This window comes from Heterodontus francisci, chromosome 29 (genome assembly GCF_036365525.1).
Source record: "Heterodontus francisci isolate sHetFra1 chromosome 29, sHetFra1.hap1, whole genome shotgun sequence".
In the NCBI taxonomy this organism is placed as follows: domain Eukaryota; kingdom Metazoa; phylum Chordata; class Chondrichthyes; order Heterodontiformes; family Heterodontidae; genus Heterodontus; species Heterodontus francisci.
Window position 1 is genome coordinate 12904956 of NC_090399.1, and position 20952 is coordinate 12925907.

The window sequence follows — 20952 nt, forward strand, 5'->3', positions numbered from 1 at the left end:
ACTCATCCCTCAGCCAACATTCATCCCTCAGCCAACACTCATCCCTCATTCATCCCTCAGCCGACACTCATCCCTCAGCCGACATTCATCCCTCAGCCAAAATTCATCCCTCAGTCAACACTCATCCCTCAGTCAACACTCATCCCTCAGCCAACATTCATCCCTCAGCCGACATTCATCCCTCAGCCAAAATTCATCCCTCAGCCAACATTCATCCCTCAGCCACGTTCATCCCTCAGCCGACATTCATCCCTCAGCCACATTCATCCCTCAGCCAACACTCATCCCTCAGCCAACACTCATCCCTCAGCCAACATTCATCCCTCAGCCAACACTCATCCCTCAGCCAACATTCATCCCTCAGCCGACATGCATCCCTCAGCCGACATTCATCCCTCAACCGACACTCATCCCTCAGCCAACATTCATCCCTCAGCCGACATGCATCCCTCAGCCAACATTCATCCCTCAGCCGACATGCATCCCTCAGCCAACATTCATCCCTCAGCCAACACCATCAAAAAAACAACTTACAGTGAATTTATTTCAGTGCTGTTTGTGGGAACTTGCTGTGGGCAAATTAGGTGCTGGATGTCCTTATATTACAACAGTGACTACACATTTTAAATAATAATACCTAATTGGCTGTCAAGAGCTTCGGAAAGTCTTAAAGGCATCTGAAAGAAAGAAATTTCATTTTCTCGGGTTTTCCTGACCTCAGGATGTCCCACAGTGCTTTACAGCCAATGTGTCGGCCCTGTGGTAATGTGGGGAAACACAGCGGCCAATCTTTGCACAGCAAGCTCCCACAAACAGTAATGAGATAATGACCAGGTAATCTGGTTTATTGATATTGCTCGGGGGATAAATGTTGGCCAGATTTCTTGTGCTCTTCTTTGAAACTGTACCACGGGATATTTTACATCCACCTTAAAGGGCAGACAGGGCTTCGGTTTAACATCTCATCTGATGGCACTCCCTCAGTATTGCACTAGTGTTAGCCTAGATTATGGGCTCAAATTGCTGGATTGGGGCTTGAACCCTGACACAGCCGGCACAAGAAGTAGGAACTGTTCCAGAAACACAGGCTATCTTACACAATATTCATTTTGTGGCTTGGTAGCACTCTTGGGCGAGCGGTAGAGTCGTCGAGCCCCAGAAAGCCAGATGGGTTCAAGCATCACTTTACCATATACACTTGGTTGATACGGTATAGTAGTACTAAGGGATAGATGCATTGTTGGAGGCGTCATCCTTCAGATGAGATGTTTAACCAACCCCACTCAATCCTCCTGTGCCTGTGAGGTTACAGATTCCCCCCGAATTCTCCGGGCCCAACTTCACCCTCAACAAACACCACCAAAAAACAGGGTCATTCATCTCATGGCTGTTTGCGGGATCGTGCTGAGCACAAAATGGCTGTCGTATTCACGTGCTAACTGCAAGTTGCTGCAATTCAAATAGAGAAAAAGACTTGCATGTATACAACCCCTTTCGAGACCACAGGACGTCCCAAAGCGCTTTACAGCCAATGAAGTACTTTTAAAGTGTAGGAAATGCGGCAGCCGATTTGCGCACAGCAAGCTCCCACAAACAGCAATGTGATCATGACCAGATAATCTGTTTTTGTGATGTTGATAAATATGGGCCAGGACACCGGGGAAACCTCCTCTTGCTCTTCAAAATAGTGACATGGGGTCTTTCACATCCACCCAGGAGGGCAGATGGGGCTTCCGTTTAACATTTCACCCAAAAGACGGCTGACTCATTGTGAGGTGCTCCGGGGATGTTTGTGAGAATTAAGTCCTGCATTAATGTCATGTTTTGTTTCTGTAGCGTCCCTACTGCCCATCAAGGTAAGATCTGCTAACTTGGTATAGACTGCCGTTTGAACCTGAGCCCTCCCAGCTCTCCACCACCACCCCACCCCCCCACCCCCCCCCCACATCCCTTAACACACATATCTCAGAGATCAGCTGCAAAATGCCCTTGGCCAGATTTACCATTGTCATGCAGGCATCAAGTCAAGAACAGAGAGAAAGAGGGGTGATTGACAGCTCTTGATGTTGAACGTCAGATAAGATGGGAAATACCTTCAAAGAGACAATAAGGCTCAGCCTCTGATTAAACAGAGAGCCTCTCGACCTTTCTCCTCTGTCCTACTGAGAACTTAACAGTAATTAACAAGTGCACAGGGACAAAGGACAGCATTTGGATCCTTCCTTCCCATCTGTCTCTTGCCTCCGTTCTGCTTCCTATCGGAACTTCAACCCTCCCAAATGTTTCGTTATTACGAGGCCATTGGCAATGGAAAGATTCTAAAATTGCACTTCCTCTTTACACCCCCCCCCCCCCCCCCGGTTATTTTCTACTGATATTACCAGCATATGAGGGAGAAAGGAATTGAAGCTTGGGTTAGATGAAGAAAGGTTGGAGGAGGCTCGAAAGAAGCATAAACGCCAGCACGGACCTTTTGGCCTGAATGGCCCGTTTCTGTGCTGTAAATACTATACGGTACCATGTAATGTAGAAGAAGCGACACTGGAGACAACAAGGATTACCATCTCAAGATGGTAGTTGGAATTTTCCGAGGCCCCGATCAGCTGGTGGGCCGTGCGTTACAGCAAATAGCGCACAGGAACATTGTGGGGGCATACTGCTGAGGATTTTCTGATCGGCCCCTAGCTGTGCACCAGAATTATAGAATAATACAGCACAGAAGGAAGCCATTTGGTTCATCTTGCCTTTGGTAGAGTAGAAACATACGAACATACGAATTAAGAGCAGGAGTAGGCCACTCGGCCCTTCGAGCCTGCTCCGCCATTCAACAAGTTCATGGCTGAACTGATTACTCCACATTACCACCTACCCCAATAACCTTCCACCCACTTGCTTATCAAGAATCTATCTACCTCTGCGTTAAAAATATTCAAAGATTTTGCTTCCATCGCCTTTTGGGGAAGAGAATTCCAAAGACTCACGACCCTCTGACAGAAAATATTTCTCCTCATCTCTGTCTTAAATGGGCGACCCCTTATTTTTAAACAGTGACCTCTAGTTCGAGATTCTCCTACAAGGGGAAACATTCTTTCCACATCCACCCTGTCAAGACCCCTCAGGATCTTATATGTTTCAACCAAGTCGCCTCTTACTCTTCTAAATTCCAGCAGATACAAGCCTAGCCCGTCCAACCTTTCCTCGTAAGACAGCCCACCCATTCCAGGTATTAGGCTAGTAAAACTTCTCTGTACTGCCTCCAATGCATTAACATCCTTAAATAAGGAGACCAGTACCGTACATAGTACTCCAGATGTGGTCTCACCAATGCCCTGTATAGCTGAAGCATAACCTCCCTACTTTTGTATTCAATTCCCCTCGTGATAAACGATAACATTCTATTAGCTTTCCTAATTACTTGCTGTACCTGCATACTAACCTTTTGCGATTCATGCACTAGGACACCCAGATCCCTCTGCATCTCAGAGTTCTGCAATCTCTCACCATTTAGATAATATGCTTCATTTTTATTCTTCCTGCCAATGTGGACAATTTCACATTTTCCCACATTATACTCCATTTGCCAGATCTTTTCCCACTCACCTTAACCTCTCCGTATCCCTTTGCTGCCTCCTTATGTTCCTCTACACAAGTTGCTTTCCTACCTATCTTTGTGTCATCAGCATATTTAGCAACTATACCTTCGGTCCCTTCATCCAAGTCATTTATATAGAAACAGTTTCTCCTCATCTATTCTATCAAAACCACTCAAAATATTGAACACCTCAATTTCCCCTTAATCTTCTTTGCTCTAAGGAGAGCAACACCAGGTTCTCCAGTCTCTCTCTATAATTTGACTCATGCGTTCCTTTTAACCTGCCTACTATTTACGGGGTTGCTGGACTGAGCTGATCTCTGCCCGACATCAGAGGAGATCCAAAGGCGAATGTCAATACAATTGGTCTCCTGAACAAGCAGGTGGTTGTGGAGGCAACTCAGGGCAATGAAGACAGTCACTGCAAGATCAGAAAGATAAACTGAGTTTTATTGTTGATGTCCATCCCTCTCTGCTGACGTTGGATAGCATTGCCAACCCTCCAGGATTATCCTCAAGCCTCTAGGACCAACACCCAGGAGAAAAACCGTGTGGGCTTTAAAAGAATGTTTTTTTTAAAAAAAAAAGCTTTGAACAGTTTTATTTATTACTTATAAAAATACTGGAGATGAGGCGATGTTGGTGGGAGGGGGAGGAGCGGGGCAGGGTAAAGCTGTTTGATTGGACAGGCCAGTTGGAGGTGAAAGTTCAAGTGATGAAACCTCCAGGAATATGTCCGACCAGAGATGGCAGTTGGAGGAGTTCCTGATGTTGGATTGGAGAATGGAGCTGAACATTTGGGAGTTGCCCTGGTGAGATGGTCAGAGTGACTACTGGTTCATTGGAATTTCTGTCCCTCTTTTATTTTTTTTGAAAATCTATCGTTATTAAAAGTCCTCCTCTCAAGAAGGCTTGGAATTTTTGATGGGTTGGGCCTCGTGGCTTACTGGGGACCCCTTCTAGTACATTCGCCAAGAGAGATTTCTTCACAGGTGAGCTCAGGTAGTAGATGGGTTCCATCTCAGCCAGGCCCAGTCCTTTCTCATCTGAGGTGCTGCACACTCACACTTTCCAACAAACGTTCCTGGATGAAGATGAGACACACAAACCCTTGGATGGCTTTCTCCTCCCTAATGCAGGGACACCGGGGTCAATTCTAGAGCCCCTACCAGCACCACCATGAAATGAGTTGGGATTTAGCATTGAAGCTGGGACTGTTCCAACTCGACTTGACGCAGTGACAGACCAAACAGTGCATTTACCCACTTCAGTCACTGGGGGAGCTCTAAGAATTTCAAGGAACCACAAGAGTGAATTTCCTTCGGGCCTTGGCGACTCCGCCTGCCTTAACATCCGCTTGTAAACAGGGTTTTCCGCTGAGCGGCAGGGGAGTGGGAGAATCCTTAAGAAAATTCACCCCTAAGAGTGGCACTTGACCGTGTTACAAAGGAGAAAGCAGAGAAGGATCTCTGCCAAAGACTGGCACTCTTTAAGCCTTGCTCAGGATGGGCCTGGCGGGGTGAGGTCCTAGTCCTGCTTGTCGAATAAGCTGCCTCGGAGGATAGAGTTATCGAACAGTGGGTTGTGGATCTCCATCTCTCCTGTCTGGATTAGAAACAGAAAGTTGCAACTAGTTACTGAAGTAGACAGAAGACAGGAATTGCTTAAGTAGAAAAGCATCTCTGAGCCCAGCACTAACCTGGGCTATTAGGACAGACAAGAACAACAACATTTTCCACTTACGTAGCACCTTCAATGTAATAAAAATCCCAAGGGGACTATCAACCCAAATTTAATACTGAATCAGAGAGAACAGGTGACCCAGAACTCGATTAATGAGGAAGGTTTTAAGGACTGACTTGTAGGAGAAGGAAGGTAGAGAGATGGAAAAATTTTGGAAGGGAATTTCAGAGTTTAGGGCCCAGGCAGCTGAAGGCATGAATGTCAATGGTGGAGCTATTAAAATCGGGAATGCGCATGAGGCCAGGATTGGAAAAGTACAAAGACCTCAGAGGACTGTAGACTGGAGGGGGTTACAGAAAGATAGTGAAGGGCAATGGTGAGGCCATGGAGGAATTTGAAAACAAGGATGAGGATTTTAAAGTTGAGGCATAGCCAGACTGGTAGTCAGTTTATGGAGGGTGTACGGTGGAGAACATTGCAATACTCAAGTCTAGAGGTAACAAAGACATGAATGAGAATTTCTGCAGATAAACAGAGGCAGGGCCGGAGAGGGGAGATGTTACAGAGGTGGAAGTAGGCCGACTTGGAGATAGAAAGGTTATGGGGTTAGTAGATCAGCTCAGTGTCAAATAGGATGCCAAGTTGAGAGTGGCTGGTTCAGTCTCAGACAGCTGCCATGGAGAGGGATGAAGTTGGTGGCTAGAAAATGGAGTTTGGAGCAGGAACTGAAGCCAATGGCTGCAACCTTCCCAGAATTTAATTAGAGGAAATTTCTGCTCATTCAGTACTGGATGTCAGATAAGCAGTCTGATGGTTTAGAGACGGTGGATGGTTGGGAGAAGTGATGGTGAGGTAGAGCTGGGTGTTGACAGTGTATATGTGAACACTGAGGTTGTGTTTTCGATGCTGTTGCTGAGGAATAGCTTGTAGATGAGAACGGAGGGTGGTGGTGGAAAGGAGAACTCCAAAGGTACGGGTGTTGGAACTGAAGCCAATGGCTGCAACCTTCCCAGAATTTAATTAGAGGAAATTTCTGCTCATTCAGTACTGGATGTCAGATAAGCAGTCTGATGGTTTAGAGACGGTGGAGTGGTTGGGAGAGGTGATGGTGAGGTAGAGCTGGGTGTTGACAGTGTATATGTGAACACTGAGGTTGTGTTTTCGATGCTGTTGCTGAGGAATAGCTTGTAGATGAGAACGGAGGGTGGTGGTGGAAAGGAGAACTCCAAAGGTACGGGTGTGGGAGCAGGAAGAGAAGCCATTGCAGGTGAATCTCTGGCTACGACTGGACAAATAGACCTGGAACCAGGAGAGGGCAGTCCCACCCAGCTGGACAATGGAGGAGAGGCACTGGAAGCAGATGGATGGGTTTTCAGTTTGACAGCAACTCCCTCAGTGCTGCGTTCATGTGTCAGGTTGAAGTATGATCTTAACTTCTAGATTAGGACTAAAGCCTATAACCTTCTATAGTACAGGTACAAGTGCTGCTAACTGAGCCAAGCTGACATTCGCAAAAACAGGAGAAAGAGTTGCGGAGGTGTGGGGTGGAGGTGGGGTAAGTGTTGATAAATATAGAATCTTACAGCACAGGAGGCTATTCGGCCCATCATGTCTGGACCAGCACCCTCCAGTACTCTGCCGAGATGATCCATTCTTCATGTCTCAGCCCAGACTATCAACGTTGGCAAGCTGTTCGACCGGGGTGTGGGGTGGGGTGGGGGTGGGGGTGTTGGGGGGATAAATCACAGCCGAGCACAATTCCGTCCTGTCATCAGTGCTCAGGCAGGTGATCTTTCCTTCGGGTTGGTGGGTGGTCACTGGCTAGCCATCGGGTGGGTGAACTCTGGGTGAACTGTCCCCCCACCGTGTTGCCACCCTGGCTGAGTTCAAGGTTAGATGAAGTTGGGTGGGCAGGAGGCTGGTGCGGAGCGTTGGGCCGGATGGCCGGATGTTTCGGTGCTATAAATGCTACGGTAGTCGGCAGAGACTGAGGATCCGGCCCGGTCTCTACGGCTCATTACTTTGCCAGGTGGTGTATTTAACTCAGTGGGACATTGGTGGAGCTGGCACAAGGGAGAGAGCTACCACTTCCAGAAACATTCTTGCTTGCATGGATTAAATTAGAAGATGAGGGGGGGAAAAAAATCCATGGGGGAAATAAAGATGCTAATAATGGGCACCTAAATGGCAACAAATTTCAACATAGTTAAGTGTGAGGTGGTGCATTTTGGTAGGAAGAATAAGGAGGCTGTATACTGTTTGGAAATGGGATAGTGGAACACTAAAAGTAGTGATACAGGTTAATAAGCCCATAAAAAAGGCTAGGCTTCATTTCCAGAGGAATGGAATTGAAAAGCAAAGAAGTTAGGTTAAATAAAAGCAAAATACTGCTGGAAATCTGAAATAAAAACAAGAAATGCTGGAACCACTCAGCAGGTCTGGCAGCATCTGTGGAAAGAGAAGCAGAGTTAACATTTTGGGTCAGTGACCCTTCTTCGGAACTGACAAATATTAAAAATGTCACAGGTTATAAGTAAGTGAGGTGGGGGTGGGGCAAGAGATAACAAAGGAGAAGTTGTAGATAGGACAAGGCCACATAGCTGACCAAAAAGTCATGGAGCAAAGGCAAACAACATGTTAATGGTGTGTTGAAAGACAAAGCATTAGTACAGATTAGGTGTTAACGAGCTGAATATTGAACAGCAGCAAGTGCAAACCTGAAAAAAAAGTTACGTTAAACTTGTGCAGAGCCTTGGTTTGACCTTGCTTGGATAATGTGAGCAGTTCTAGTCTCCATATGACAAAAAGGAGATAGAGGCTGGAAAAGGTGAAAAGATACTTTGCGAGAATGCGACCAGGTTGAGTGGTTATACCGATCAGGAAAGACTGAACAGACTGGGGCCCTCTTCTCTAGAAAAAAGGTTTGCCGGGCTGGGGGTAGATCGGGACCTGAAAGAGGTATTTAAAGTTATAAGGGGCCGGGTGGATGGTTGATAGACGTCGAGAAGATGTTTCCACTTGTGGGGGAAGTCTAAAACTAGGGGCCACAAACATAAGATAGTCAATAACAAACCCAATAAGGAATTCAGGAGAAACATCTTTCCCCAGAGAATGGTGAGAATGCGGCACTCGCAAAGATACGGAGTGGTTGAGGGGAACAGCACAGATGCATTTATGGGGAAGCTAGATAAACACATGAGGGAGAAAGGAATGTGGATGTGGCTGATAGCGTAGGGTGAGAGGAGGCTCACGTGGAGATAAACACCATTCGGACCAAATGGTCTGCTTCCGTGCTGTCAGATTCGATGTAATTTTAAGCTTGTCAGGAATAAAATAGTGAACGAGCATTCCGTGGGGGAGAAAAGCCTTACCGGGGCCAGACCAGGACACTCATAGACGGTGTATTCCCCATCTTCGTTCTCTGTCTCGGACTCTGTGGACACCTGCTTCATCCGGGCCTCGGATTTACCCCTAGGGTTGAGAAAAGACAACAGTCCCATTCAGCAAGTGCGGCAGATCAGAGTGGAGGGGTGGATGTGGGGGGGGTGGATTTGCCAGAAGACCTTGGAGAAGGAGCCTATGCTGGAATTCCCTGCCATCTTCAGCTCAGGTGAAGCTGAGAAAACCAAAGGATTTACCGCCTTTGCTGGGATTCCCAGCCCTCCAGAATTGTTGGGGAGTCCTTATATTATAGCAGTGACCACACTACGAAACTACTGGCTGTAAAGCGCTTCGGGACATCCTGAAGGTGGGGGAAGTAATTTGTAAATGCAAGTACCATCGGGCGGCACAGTGGCGCAGTGGTTAGCACTGCAGCCTCACAGCTCCAGGGACCCGGGTTCGATTCTGGGTACTGCCTGTGTGGAGTTTGCAAGTTCTCCCTGTGTCTGCGTGGGTTTTCTCCGGGTGCTCCGGTTTCCTCCCACAAGCCAAAAGACTTGCAGGTTGATAGGTAAATTGGCCATTATAAATTGTCACTAGTATAGGTAGGTGGTAGGGAAATATAGGGACAGGTGGGGATGTTTGGTCGGAATATGGGATTAGTGTAGGATTAGTATAAATGGGTGGTTGATGTTCGGCACAGACTCGGTGGGCCGAAGGGCCTGTTTCAGTGCTGTATCTCTAATCTAATCTAATCTAAAAAAGAATTGCATTGATGCAGCACCTTTCATGACATCCTGAAGCACTACACAGTCAATGAAATACTTTGTGTAGTCAATGTGCTGATGTAGGAATGCAGCAGGCAATTTACAGACAGCAACTTCCCATAAACAGCAATGACATGCAATGGTCATCAATATTGGCCTGAAACATTAATTTCCTGCGGGTGACCAGAGGGGCATAAAAAGATTGTTGTGCTCTTTTCCCTTCTTTTTTTGCACACTCTTGCTTATTAATTTTGAAAATATTGGAGATGAGGGAGGGGGAGAAATGGCTGTTTAACTGGACATTGGAGGCAGGAGGTCATGTGATGGATCCTCCAGGAATACGTCCAATCAGAGTTGGCAACTCTTTTAGTCTTTGCTCTAAAAGGAGCTGGGAGCTTACTGGCACGGGATGAATCCCGAAGTTAGGACCAAATGCGGGTCCTGAGCACACGCGGGCGGATAGCGGGACCGCGGCGGCAATTTTACCGTCAGTGGCTGGCTCTATGCATGACCGGCCCAATCAAAGGGCGCCAGCTCCGCAGCCTCGGCAGCACCACTGAGAGAAGTGGCCCCGGCTGAGGCTGCAAGGAGAAGGAGGGGACACCTCCACCTTGTGGCACCCTCGAGGGGCTGGTTGGGGCCATGGGGACAGAGACCCCTGCCTTGGGCCATGAAGCCTCCGGAAAGGAAGGCCCTCCCACACAGACCCGCCCACAGGAAGCAGCTGAGAGGCCACCTTGATGCAAGTGGCGGACCCCCACCCCCCCGCACAAATGACAGGAGGAGGGCCCGTTCCGACTCCGGCGAAATACCAGCCGCCTGGTAAAATGGCCGTCAATAGGCCAATTAATCAGATTAATTGGCCACCCGCCTCTGCTCGGCGGGCGGTCAAGCCGCTCTCATTCCTGCCACTGGGAATATCCCCTGGCAACGTATCTCCTGACAGCCAGCATTCCTGCTCCTGATTGGCAGCTGACCACCCTTCGTGGAAAATACTGCACTCTAAAAATTTGCTCTGCTTCATCTCTCTCCATTATCAAGTTTCCTCAAAACCTACCACAGTGACCTCACCTCCAGCCACCTCCCCTAACCCTGCCTCAACCCATCTCTATTCGTAACCTCGCACAGACCTACAACCAGTCGCCATCTCTGCACTCCTCCAATTCTGGTCTCTTTCACATCCTTGTATCCGTCACTCCACCATGGGTGGCTGTGACTTCAGCTGCCCAGATCCTAAGCTCTGGAATTCCCTCTCCGCCTCTCTCCCCTCCTTTACGTTCCTCTTTGACTGGATTTTCACATATTGCCTGGAACATATCAAATACCCTCAGCCCCATCCACAGGGTGGGTGTGAGGATTTGAGCACAAACAACAACTTGGAGTGATACATAGTAAAACGTTCCGAGGTGCTTCACAGCAGCAAACTGGACACTGAGCCAAGTCATTGGGACTGATGATCTAAAGCCTGGTCTAGGAGGAACTTAAAGGAGGGGAGAGAGGCAGAGAGGGAATTCCAGCGCAATGAAAGATATGGCACCAATGGATGGGTGAGCATGACTTAGCGTTTTATTATTTACTTTATTATTATTATTTTATTATTTACCCCACTGCCTTGTGGGCGTCTCGGGAGAGACCAAGGCTAAGGGAGTAAACCCTAACAGATAATCCGGAGCAGAACCCCGTAGGCGGTCACGTGTCACCGTTGGCATGTTTCCGGCAGTTCCTGCAGCCATACCGGTGCCAAACGTCGTGCCCTGCACTCCTTTGGACCCCACCAGAAAGGCCGAGAAGTGGGTTTTGACGCTTGGGCAACTCTCAACCTCCATAAATTTGCCCAGGCATGCGCCATGGAGAGGTCTCTCCATAGTCGCCTCACAGCGACTGAAACAACATGGAAAGCAGCAGTTACGGGTTATAAGTCCAGATAAATTGGCGTAGAAACTGGGCGCTACGGGTTGCCTTTGTCGGTGGGAGAGGTCATTGCACCTCACTGGACAGCTACCGCCCGCCTCAAACCAGGCAGCCCCCGGTCAATAAGGTTCTGTCCCGCCACAGTCCACCTGCTTCAATGGGTGCTTGGAGCTCAGGGTCATTGCCCGAAAGGTGGACTGATACACTGCACCAAACAACATGAAAAAGGAAAGAAGGTACCAGACCTTCGTTTTGCAAGCTGGAACGTCAGAACTATGTGTCCTGGCCTGTCGGAAGACCTTACACATATCAACGATTCTCAGAAGACCGCCATCATTAACAACGAGCTCAGTAGACTCAATGTGAACATTGCAGCACTTCAGCAGACTCGCCTCCCCACGAGTGGATCTCTAGCGGAGCAAGACTACACCTTCTTCTGGCAGGGCAGGGATCCTGAAGAACCAAGACAGCATGGAGTGGGCTTCGCCATTAGAAACTTCTTGCTCAGCATGATAGAGCCTCCCTCAAATGGCTCGGAACGCATACTGTCCATCCGACTGCTCACCACCTCTGGTCCAGTACACCTACTCAGCATCTATGCTCCAACACTCTGTTCCGCACCTGAAGCTAAAGATCAGTTCTGCGAGGAACTCCATAACATCATTAGCAGCATCCCCAACACCGAACACCTATTCCTGCTGGGGGACTTTAATGCCAGGGTTGGGGCCGACCATGACTCATGGCCCTCCTGCCTTGGGCGCTATGGCGTTGGAAGGATGAATGAGAACGGGCAGAGACTGCTTGAGTTGTGTACCTATCATAACCTCTGCATCACCAACTCGTTCTTTCACACTAAACCCTGTCAGGTTTCATGGAGGCACCCAAGATCGCGTCGTTGGCACCAGCTAGACCTCATTGTCACAAGGCGAGTCGCCTTAAACAGTGTTCAAATCACACGCAGCTTCCACAGTGCGGACTGCGGCACCGACCACTCCCTGGTGTGCAGCAAGGTTAGACTCAGACCAAAGAAGTTGCATCATTCCAAGCAGAAGGGCCACCCGCGCATTAACACGAGCAGAATTTCTCACCCACAGCTGTTACAAAAATTTCTAAATTCACTTGTAACAGCCCTTCAAAACACTCCCACAGGGGATGCTGAGACCAGTGGGCCCACATCAGAGACGCCATCTATGAGTCAGCTTTGACCACCTACGGCAAAAGTGCGAAGAGAAATGCAGACTGGTTTCAATCTCATAATGAACAGCTGGAACCTGTCATAGCCGCTAAGCGCATTGCACTGTTGAACTACAAGAAAGCCCCCAGCGATTTAACATCCGCAGCACTTAAAGCACCAGAAGCACTGCACAAAGAACAACCAGGCGCTGTGCAAATGACTACTGGCAACACCTATGCAGTCATATTCAGCTGGCCTCAGACACCGGAAACATCAGAGGAATGTATGATGGCATTAAGAGAGCTCTGGGGCCAACCATCAAGAAGATCGCCCCCCTCAAATCTAAATCAGGGGACATAATCACTGATCAACGGAAACAAATGGACCGCTGGGTTGAGCACTACCTAGAACTGTACTCCAGGGAGAATGTTGTCACTGAGACTGCCCTCAATGCAGCCCAGCCTCTACCAGTCATGGATGAACTGGACATACAGCCAACAAAATCGGAACTCAGTGATGCCATTGATTCTCTAGCCAGCGGAAAAGCCCCTGGGAAGGACAGCATTACCCCTGAAATAATCAAGAGTGCCAAGCCTGCTATACTCTCAGCACTACATGAACTGCTATGCCTGTGCTGGGACGAGGGAGCACTACCCCAGGAAATGCGCAATACCAATATGATCACCCTCTATAAAAACAAAGGTGACCGCGGTGACTGCAACAACTACCGTGGAATCTCCCTGCTCAGCATAGTGGGGAAAGTCTTTGCTCGAGTCACTCTAAACAGGCTCCAGAAGCTGGCCGAGCGCGTCTACCCTGAGGCACAGTGTGGCTTTCGTGCAGAGAGATCGACCGTTGACATGCTGTTCTCCCTTCGTCAGATACAGGAGAAATGCCGTGAACAACAGATGCCCCTCTACATTGCTTTCATTGATCTCACCAAAGCCTTTGACCTCGTCAGCAGACGTGGTCTCTTCAGACTACTAGAAAAGATTGGAGGCCCACCAAAGCTACTAAGTATCATCACCTCATTCCATGACAATATGAAAGGCACAATTCAACATGGTGGCTCCTCATCAGACCCCTTTCCTATCCTGAGTGGCGTGAAACAGGGCTGTGTTCTCGCACCCACACTTTTTGGGATTTTCTTCTCCCTGCTGCTTTCACATGCGTTCAAGTCCTCTGAAGAAGGAATTTTCCTCCACACAAGATCAGGGGACAGGTTGTTCAACCTTGCCCGTCTAAGAGCGAAGTCCAAAGTACGGAAAGTCCTCATCAGGGAACTCCTCTTTGCTGATGATGCTGCTTTAACATCTCACACTGAAGAGTGCCTGCAGAGTCTCATCGACAGGTTTGCGGCTGCCTGCAATGAATTTGGCCTTACCATCAGCCTCAAGAAAACGAACATCATGTGGCAGGACGTCAGAAATGCTCCATCCATTAATATTGGCGACCACGCTCTGGAAGTGGTTCAAGAGTTCACCTACCTAGGCTCAACTATCACCAGTAACCTGTCTCTAAATGCAGAAATCAACAAGCGCATGGGAAAGGCTTCCACTGCTATGTCCAGACTGGCCAAGAGAGTGTGGGAAAATGGCGCACTGACACGGAACACAAAAGTCCGAGTGTATCAGGCCTGTGTCCTCAGTACCTTGCTCTATGGCAGCGAGGCCTGGACAACGTATGTCAGCCAAGAGCGACGTCTCAATTCATTCCATCCTCGCTGCCTCCGGAGAATACTTGGCATCAAGTGGCAGGACCGTATCTCCAACGCAGAAGTCCTTGAGGTGGCCAACATCCCCAGCTTATACACACTACTGAGTCAGCGGCGCTTGAGATGGCTTGGCCATGTGAGCCACATGGAAGATGGCAGGATCCCCAAAGACACATTGTACAGCGAGCTCGCCACCGGCCGTCCATGTCTCCGCTTTAAAGACGTCTGCAAACGCGACATGAAATCCTGTGACATTGATCACAAGTCGTGGGAGTCAGTTGCCAGCGTTCGCCAGAGCTGGCGGGCAGCCATAAAGACAAGGCTAAAGTGTGGCGAGTCGAAGAGTCTTAGTAGTTGGCAGGAAAAAAGACAGAGGCGCAAGGGGAGAGCCAACTGTGTAACAGCCCCGACAAACAAATATTTCTGCAGCACCTGTGGAAGAGCCTGTCACTCTAGAATTGGCCTTTATAGCCACTCCAGGCGCTGCTCCACACACCACTGACCACCTCCAGGCGCTTATCCATTGTCTCTCGAGATAAGGAGGCCAAAGAAGAAGAAGAAGAAGAAGATGACCATATGAGAAAGGTGTCTAGGGTTCCCTCTCAGCCTTCACCTGATCTTACCGTAACAGGGTTTAATTTTAAACAGTGTTTTTAGCTCCCCCTTGGTGAATCCTTGTTCATCACTTTCCAATTATAAGGCAATGGAACCAGCACAAACAGGTTTTCTTAGATTTAAAGAAGAAAAGTTGAAATGTATTAAACTTGAACTTAAACTATAATTCAGTTGACGCCGACGGATACAAGACGTGCCCAAGCTAGCATGCATATGCAATACACACATGCAAATAGAGACGGAAAAGAGCAGAAGAAAAATAAAGTGGAAAAGTTTGAGGCAATATCTGAAGAGTTTTGTTACTGGTCTTCAAGCTCACTGTAGAGTCCTTGATTGTAGGTAGATCTTGTTTTTGCTGGGCCCCTGTATTCTTCTGAAACCCTGTTCACTGTCGGAGACTTTTCTCTCTTGGGGTTCATGTGTCTTCAGTGGATTCAGAGGCTTGTGAGAAAGAGATGGGAGCAGACAGGAGAGAGATCTTCTCAGTTCAGGAGCAAACAGACAATCTCTTCAAACTGTTCGTATATTTCAGAAAAACCCCGGTTGCCAAGCAGGTTACTCATGTGCCTGACTGGTCTGACCACGTCTTGGATTGTATCACCTTATCAGTCTCTGGAATGCTCCTCTTACACACAATACCTGGTGATCAAGGTCCATTGTGGGTTGAATGTGTCAGGGATTGGTCCTTTGTCCTTCCAAGCACGGTCTGTTAATGTGCAAATGTCTTTTCCAGCCACGGCTGATCTGTTTAACAAGTCCTTTCTTCACTCCAGTAACAGTTTATGTTCATGACAAAATTAATGTGCCTCATTCTTGGCAGGTGGGGGCCTTGCTTGACAGTGTGATAAGTTGAGGCAATCGAGTTGTGGAAGAGTTGGTTTGAGTGTCTGGTGGAGCTGAGATGTTATCAAACAGAGCATTAGAACGGTGAAATCTGGAGGTGGCCAAGACATGGATGAAAGCTTCAGTGATGGAAGAGTTTGAGGTAGGGGCATAGACGGGTAATGTTCAGAAAGTGGAAGTAAATGGTCTCGGCAATGGACTAGAAGTGGGTTTAAATCTAAGCTTAGGCCTAGGTGGGACATAGCGAGGATGGAATTAGGGGTCGGCAGGGCTGGGGCGTGGGGCTGAGGATGTGGAGATTCTGGTGAGCATCAAACAGGTTGGTACTTTAGGGAGTTTGAGTGAAGTTGGAAATGGACTCTTCTGTGATATCTGTGATTAGCTAACTCAGCAACACTCACATTGACTAGAGTCAATAATGGTCACTTGGGTGAATTACTGGAAGGTGATCATTGGCCATGGGCTCTTACATCAGGAGGAGTCAATGGCATGAGCATTTTCTCAAAGGCAGCATAGTGGACCAAGAACACATGGCGGACAATGAGGCAAGCACAGGTTTAAGACTCCCTCGCTGAGCTCCCTATCTCAGGCACAATGCTATGGACAGGCGCTGAGCCGAGACCAAGGCCTTGGAAGGAGGGTCGTCCAAGACGCACCTCCCAATAAGACATTCAGAGCAGACGCCTGCGAGGAGTCAGGTCTGCGTGCTCTAATTTGCAGGTTATGTGGGAAAGAGCCTGAGTAGGAAGCAAAAGGTGATGCTGTTATTCAAAATGCAAAATAAATGAAAGGGCAGGAGTACTCACTCCTCCAAGGCCTGCAAGATTTTCTTCTGGTGCTGGTAATGGTGTTTCTGGAGCTTCTCCACAATCTTCCAGTCAACGGGCTGAGGGAGAAAGAAGGGAGACGTGAGCTGTGACAGGGGACCTCATTCTGTCCATACTGCCCATTCTGTGTTGCTGCAGCTGAGCTCTGACAATGTTTGATGTGAATAAACTGGCTATTTCCATATCTCTGTGTAAACCATGGCTCAGTGGTAGCTCTCTTGTCTCACTGCCAGAAGAGCTTGGGCTCAAGTTCCGCGCCAGAGCCTTCAGCACATAAACTAGGCTAACACCTCCCCCTCCTGTGTACCCATGTATAATACATCCAAAAACAACTTGCATTTATATGGCATCTTTAACATTGGTGCTTCAGAGCATTGTCAATCAAAATTTGACAATGAGCTATGGTGATTGGCAAAAGAAGCAATGGCGACATGCATGAGGAAAAACTTTTTTTTTTAACGCAGCGAGTGGTTAGGATCTGGAATGCACTGCCTGAGAGTGTGGTGGAGGCAAGTTCAATCGAGGCTTTCAAAAGAGAATTGGATAATTATCTGAAGAGAACAAATTTGCAGGGCTTTGGGGAAAAGGCAGGACATTGGGACGAGGTGAGTTGCTCTTGCAGAGAGCCAGCACGGACAAGTTGGGCCAAATGGCCTCCTTCTGTGCTATAAGCAATCTATGATTCTACATAGGGATCTAGTGGGACTTGGTTAAAGGAGTAGGTTTTAAGGAGGAGTGAAAGGTTTAGGGAGGGAATTCAAGAGTTTAGGGTCTAGGCGGACCAAGACTGGTGGAGCACAGAGATCTCGGAGAGTTGTGGGGCTGCAGGAGGGTATAGAAAGAGGAAAGGGCGAGGCCGTAGAGGGATTTGAAAACAAGATGAGAATTTTAAATTTAAAACAGAAGTCAGTGTACGTCAATGAGCACAGAGGTGATGGCTGAACAGGACTTGTTGTGTAGATGAGCTCAAGTTTATCCCTACCTGTGTAATTTAAAAAAAATTCTTTCATGGGATGTGGGCGCTGCTGGCAAGGCCAGTTATTTGTTACCCAAACCCAATTGTCATGGACTGCTGTGTGGATCGCTGGGCCATTTCAGAGGACAGATCAGAGTCAACCACATTGCTGTGGGTCTGGAGTCACATGGAGGCTAGCAGATTTCCATTCCCTAAAGGACATTAGTGAACCAGACAAGTTTTTTTATGGTAATCAATGATAGTGAGATTAGCTTTCAATTCCAGACTTTTTAAAAATTAAATAATTGAATTTTCCTATGGTGGGATTTGAACACATGCCTCCAAAGCATTAGCCCGGGCCTCTGGAACACTAGTCCAGTAATATTACCACTATGCCACTGTCTCCTCTAACATACATCACAGCCCCCCACCTGTGCACTAATATAGGGATAAATGATTGACTATAAAACACTTGGTGACATCCTGCGATTGTGAAAGGCATCATGGATTTTTAAAAATATCCATTCGGGGGATGTGGGCGTCGCTGGCCAGGCCAGCATTTATTGCCCATCACTAATTGCCCTTGGGAAAGTGGTGGTGAGCTGCCTTCTTGAACCACTGCAGTCCATGTTGGGTAGGCACACCCACCGTGCTGTGAGGAAGGGAGTTCCAGGATTTTGACCCAGTGACAGTGAAGGAACGGTGATCTAGTTCCGAGTCCGTATGTAAGTCTTTCTTCCTGTGGCCCTATAGTGCTAACGTCGGGGTAAAGGTGACAGCCTTAGCAGAGTGATCTCCGACATCGCTCTCCTACAATCCCAACTACAGGCGTGCCAAATAAAAGTACCTTTAAAGTCTTGTCCCATCCCTGCCAGTCTCAGATACAGGACAATAGTGCTGGTAGATTACAGTGGCTGTGTATCATTCGGAAGGTAATGGGAGGCTGGTGATGGAGTTTCACTATTTGCTGATTTATTTGTTTGTGTAAACACACAACCCATCTTTAACAGGGAGATTTAAAAAAATCTATTACCTGTTCTGCAGCTTTCATTTTGGCCACAGAAGCAGAGTATGTGACAGCCACGAGGGATGCTGTATCCTTGGCTTATACGTAGGCAGATTGGGGGAAGCCTATGGCTCTGTGGCTTGCACTTTCACCTCTTGAATCAAGATCGTGGGTTCAAGTCTCACTCCAGAGGCTTGAGCACATGATCCAGGCTGACACACCCAGCGCAGTACCGAGGGACTGCTGCTCTGTCGGAGGTGCTGTGTCTCAGATAAGATGCTAAACCATTGCTCCGTCTGCTCCCTCAGGTGAATGTAGAAGATCCCATGACCACGACTTCAAACAGGATCAGGGGAGTTCTCCTTGGGTGTCTTGGCCAATAGCTATCCCAACATCACTGAGACCGATTATTGGCTCATTTATCTCATTGCTGTTTGTGGGAGCTTGCTGTGCATAAATTGGCCACTGCATTTCCTACAAGAGACACCACTTCAAAAAGTGCTGCATTGGCATGTCCTGAGGACATGAAAGGCGCTATATAAATGCAAGTTCTCTTTAAACTTTCAGAGCAAAAAGATGGCTGTTTCCATGTCCTGCTGGGACTGGCTGTGCCTGGCGAATATGACTTCGTTCCACATGAACTGTAGAGCGCATTAACCAACTGGGAACCTAAGTTCACCATCTGGGCCTTTTCTGCAGAAAAGTCACAGCACTGCTTCAAACAATATTCAAGAATTATCATTTTGGGGGTAAAATTCAGCTTCAGCTGAGTTAACGTAGACAATGGATGTACAATCGGGGTGGCGTGTATCTGCTATCATCCATTTTGCCCCCATCAGCGAAGTAGACTTTTTCCTCCTTTATCTCTTCATTTTATAGTTTTTCTGTCAAGCATGCACTTCCTGTAAGCATCACACTCACTTCCTGTCACAGTTCGGAGGTCACACTCTAGCATATCCTGGACACACCCATTGCCAATGCTGTGACCGGTTGCTAGCAACATCCCGGCCTGTCACACTTTACTTTTCCTACATCTGAAGTGCAATCACTGCCAAAAAGTACTTCCTTGGATGTAAATCGCTTTGGGACGTCCTGTGGTGATGAAAGGCGCTATATAAATGCATGTCTTTTATTTCACTGGCTCGTTTGCTGGTACTTTCAAAATCACTGACAAAAATGTAAAATCTCACAGGATGTCCCAAAGTACTTTTTGAAGTGTAGTCACTGTTGTAATGCAGGAGACGCAGCAGCCAATTTGTGCACAACGAGCTCCCACAAACAGCCGTAGAGTCATTTATGGCACAGAAGCAAGCCATTCGGCCCATCAAGTCCATGCCGGCTCTCCACAGATTTATCCAGTCAGTCCCACTCCCCCACTCGATCCCCGTAGGTGATAGTGACTAGATGCTCTGTTTTGCTAATGTTGGCTGAGGGTTAATTACTGGGCAGGACACCGGGGAGAAACCCCCCACTGCTCTTTTGTGCCCATCTGAGAGGGCAGACAGGGCCTGGGTTTAATGTCTCATCTGAAACACAGCACCTTCAACAGTGCAGCACCCCCCTCAGTACTGCACTGGAGTGTCAGTCTGGATTTTGTGGTCAAGCTGGTGAAATGGGACTTGAACCCATGACGTTCTGATTCAGAGGCACACCTAATATGTGGCTGCCCTCTCGACTGGAACTGCCCTTCAGTTTTTTTCACCAGTGTTAACAGGTAGAGAGATTCCATTATTTTTCATCATTCTGTCTGCCACCATTTCCTCCTCAGCCTCCATTGTCTGGTGTGTTGGAGTCGGAGGTGCTTACCTGGGGAAGGGGCTGCTTATTTCCTTCATAGGCTATCTTCTGCGCCCGCCTCACCGCCTCCTGCAGCCTGAAACAGAGCAGACGCTTCTGTAAGAACATTCCTGCAAAAAGACCCGGACCCAAAGGATAAAGCCGGAAGTCCACAGTGTCCATATTGAACCGCTCTGATTGGCTCAATGAGTTGCCAACACTCCAGGAGCGTTCTGGAGTCTCCAGGAATTAAAGGTTAGCTTCCTGGAGACTGCTGTGAGCAATTCCCAGAAAACATGAGGCCTTTTCAATTTTCCTTGAACACTTTTGTTTATTACAACAACAACCTATATTTGTATAGCGCTTTTAATGTAATAAAATATCCCAAGGTGCTTCACGGGGGCATAATAAAACAAAATATGACACCGAGCCACACAAGGAGATGTAGGCCGGAATTTTATGTGGCAGCAGAGGCTCTGCTCACCACCTGAAAAGTCAGGGGCGAGCCCACGTCCATTGGGCCTGGAGGCCACACTGTAATCTTACATGACCCAGGCCCTTATTTAGCCTCGGGCAGGACTTCTGCACCTCTGAGGCAGGAAGTCCCGCCTCCAAGAGCTGTCGGCAGCTCTTCAGTCCCAGCAGCGTCACTGGGGAGCGGTGGCCACTACTTGTACTGCACCCAGCAGGATGAGAACCAGGCACATA

The 20952-nt window shown here is 48.0% G+C and overlaps 1 protein-coding gene across 1 annotated transcript; it reads right to left on the minus strand.

Moving 5' to 3' along the window:
• Positions 1-4136: 4136 nt before the first annotated feature.
• Positions 4137-20427, minus strand: LOC137345684 (neural proliferation differentiation and control protein 1-like). The gene is made up of 4 exons (XM_068008950.1): positions 20275-20427; positions 16487-16566; positions 8647-8746; positions 4137-5197 (listed from the first exon to the last, which is right to left on the minus strand). Exons 1-4 carry the CDS (start codon positions 20425-20427, stop codon positions 5120-5122), a joined length of 411 nt encoding a protein of 136 aa, XP_067865051.1. The 3' UTR covers positions 4137-5119.
• Positions 20428-20952: the final 525 nt, after the last annotated feature.